General features: G+C 35.2%; 1 protein-coding gene across 1 annotated transcript in view; it reads left to right on the plus strand.

The window, feature by feature from the left end:
- The window catches only part of PARG (poly(ADP-ribose) glycohydrolase), a 145680-nt gene that overhangs the window by 22889 nt on the left and 119147 nt on the right, over positions 1-3644 (plus strand). The window contains 1 exon segment of the mRNA XM_019655059.1: positions 375-449. Coding sequence (XP_019510604.1) covers positions 375-449 — 75 coding nt within the window.

The following is a 3644-nucleotide window of genomic DNA, read 5'->3' on the forward strand; positions in this document are numbered from 1 at the left end:
ATATATATATATATTATATATATATCTGTGACCCATTTGATGGCCAGAAATCATAATATTTAATTTTTTTATCCCCATTATCCAATTTTTGTCCAGTTGGAGTGTATCATCTCTGTTTAGAATGCGTACTTTAGAGTATTACGGTGTTTTTTCCCCTATTGCTTGACCTTTCTAATCTCATTTTTCTTAAGTGAATAATAAATTAGCTTGCATTCTGTTTGTCCATAGCTACTGATATTGGAGTAGGTAATGGTTGGAGGAAGCTTGTCCAGCATTAAGAAATTTACTGGATGTAGTTCATAAAGGAGACAGGCTATTCATAGATAATTCATTTCACTGTATCATGAGGGTTCTTGTTTCTGCTTTTTCCGTAGGATGCTATTCTGAAATACAATGTGGCATATTCTAAGAAATGGGACTTTACAGCTTTGGTTGATTTCTGGGATAAGGTAAAAGTATGCTTATTTCTTTAAGTATGAAAATAATATGACAACTCTACAGGAAAGTTTAAGAAAAATACGCCTAATCCTGTCACACTAACATGATTATCATCTTTTATTTTTGTGAAAAATATTTCCTGTTAACTTTATATGCATGTTTTAGGAGCTTATTTTGAATTTTGCTTTATTGGCATAACATGTGTTTTCTGTTTTATTGTTGTACCATTGTCAAGATTATCAATAGCTGCATGATATTCCACGACTAGATTTTGAGAATTTAATGATTTCCGTATTCTCAAACATCTAGTTTGCATCCAGTTTTACTCAGTTCTCAATTACACTGTAGTAATATCTTTACATATATACCGGGGGTTCCAAAAAAAGGTATACAAGTAGACAACTTTGGTCAGCATTGCTCAAGCAGTAGTAGTTCACCATAATCAGAAGTGTCTGGATGCTGATGGTAACCACTTTGAATGCCTCTTGTAATTGCAGAAGTCAAATGTGACTTGGATTCATCTTTTGTTATCGGTATATGTGGAGTATTACAATTATAGTAGTTTTTTCCTTTCTTAAAATGTGTATACATTTTTTGGGGGCACCCTCTGTATCTGTGTATATAGGTACACACACACACACATACACACACACATATACATACAATTATGTGCTGCTTAACAACTAGGATACATTCTAAGAAATTTATCATTAGGTATTTCATTGTTGTGTGGATACGACAGAGTGCACTTACACAGACCTAAATGGCACAGCCCACTGCACACCCAGGCTGTGTGGTGTAGCCTAATGCTCCTAGGCTACAAGCCTGTTCAGGATGTTATTGTACAAAACAACACGACATTAAATCAAGCACAAGAGAAAATGATGCAATCAAGAGATGTGTTAGACACAAGATGTGTGAGGCCACTGCTGGTGTAATGACATAGTGTTTTACAGCAAACTTTTTTTTTATAAGTAAAAATAAAGAGCAAAAGGATAGTATAGTAAATACATAAATCAGTAATGTAGTCATTTATTATCAAGTATTATGTACTGTATGTAATTGTACGTACCATACTTTCATATGACTGGTAGTACAGTAGGTTTATTTATACCAATGTCATCACAAACATGTGAGTAATGCATTGCACTATGCCTGTGATGTCATTAGGCGATAGGTAGTTTTCGGTTCTGTTATAATCTTATGGGACCACTGTCATATATGTGGTCTGTCATTGACTGAAATGTCATTATGTAGCACATGAGCATATATGTTTTCTCAGATTTGATATTGTTTTCTTTAGGTGATATCCACAAATTAGATGACGAGGTCACAGGGCACAACATTTTATGGCCCTGGATTTATGCTATAAAATCATTTCCCACAGGAGACTAGCAATTTAGTATGCCATCAGCAGTGGGTAAGAATCCCACTTTCATAGTACTGTTAGAGGAATGAATGGGCATCATCCATTTTGAAGAAATGGCTATTTGAAGTATTCCTTTTTTAACATTTTCTTATGAAATAATGATAGATTCACAAGAAATTGGGAAGAAATGTACAGGGAGGTCCCATGCGCACTTCATTCCATCTTCCTGATATCCATCACTTAAATAAGTGTAATACAATATCAAAACCAAGAAATTGACATAAGAACTTATTTAGATTTTACCAGTTACACCTGTACTTATTTGTAAGTGCACTTTTGTAACTAGCTTCATGTAACCACCACCACAGTCAAGATACAGAATGTTCCATTGCCCCCATGCTCACTGGTACTGCCTGTTAGAGCCCCACCAATACTCTTGTAATTTCTGGGTACCACTAATCTGTTATCCATCTCTATAATTGTGTTACTTCAAAAAGGTTACAGTGTGTAACCTTATTTGTTTATTTATTGTGAAATAAATGTTTTTTTAAAATTAGTTTCAGCGGTACAAAACAGTGCAATAGTTACAATTTTTACCCCTCAAAGTGACAAGCCCCTCCCCCAATCCACCACCCCACTCCCCCCCACATCATACATATCTATTACAATTCCTTTGACTCCACTCGCACACTATACTCGATGTGCCGTGACTATATATATATATATATATATATATATATATNTATATATATATATATATATATTCACTTATAGTTGACATACAATATTATACAACACAAGCTTCAGGTGTACGGTGCAGTTATCAAGCCTCTACCCCATCCATAAAGTGGTCTCCCTAACAAGACATATGACCATCTGACACCCTAAAAAATATTTACAACATTATTAATTATATTCCTCAAACAATCTTTCATATCCCTGTGGCAATATTGTAGTTACCTATTTATGCTGTCTAACCCCTTCCCTTTCTCCCTCATCCTGATCCCCCTCTCAACTAGCAACCATCAGTTGTTCCTCTATATCTATGAAACTATTTCTGTTTACTTTGCTCGTTCATTCAGTTTTTAGATTCCACACATAAGTGGGATCATATGGTATTTTTCTTTCTCCGACTGACTTATTTCACTTAACATAATGGTCTCTGTGTCCATCCATATCATTGCAAATGGTACGATTTCATTCTTCTTTATAGTGGAGTAATATGCCATTGTGTAAATGTACCACAGTTTCTTAATCCAGTTGTCTACCGATGGGCGTTTCAGTTGTTTCCAAGTCTTGGCTATTGTAAATAGTGCTGCAATAAACATAGGGGTGCATATATTTTTTTAAGTTAGCATCTTGGGTTTCTCTGGATAGATACCCAAGAGTGGAATTGCTGGGTCATACAGTAGTTCCATTTCCAGTTTTTTAGATACCTCCATACTGATTTCCATAGTGGCTACACCAATCTGCAGTCCCACCAACAGTGCACCAGGGTTCCCTTTTCTCTACAACCTCGCCAGCACTTGTTGTTGATTTATTGATAGCCATTCTGATCGGAGTGAGGTTGTATCTCGTTGTGGTTTTTATTTGCATTTCTCTATTGATTAGTGAGGTTGAACATTTTTTCATATGCCTGTTGGCCATCTGTATGTCCTCTTTAGAGAAATGTCTCTTTATACCCTCTGCCCATTTTGTAATTGGGTTGTTTGTTTTTTTTGGTGTTGAGTTGCATGAGTGTTTTATAAATTTTGGATATTAACCCTTTATCAGATATATCGTTGGCAAACATCTCCCATTTAGTAGGCTGCTTTTTTGTTTTATTGATTTTCTTTGC

This window comes from Hipposideros armiger, unplaced genomic scaffold (genome assembly GCF_001890085.2).
Source record: "Hipposideros armiger isolate ML-2016 unplaced genomic scaffold, ASM189008v1 scaffold_235, whole genome shotgun sequence".
NCBI lineage: Eukaryota > Metazoa > Chordata > Mammalia > Chiroptera > Hipposideridae > Hipposideros > Hipposideros armiger.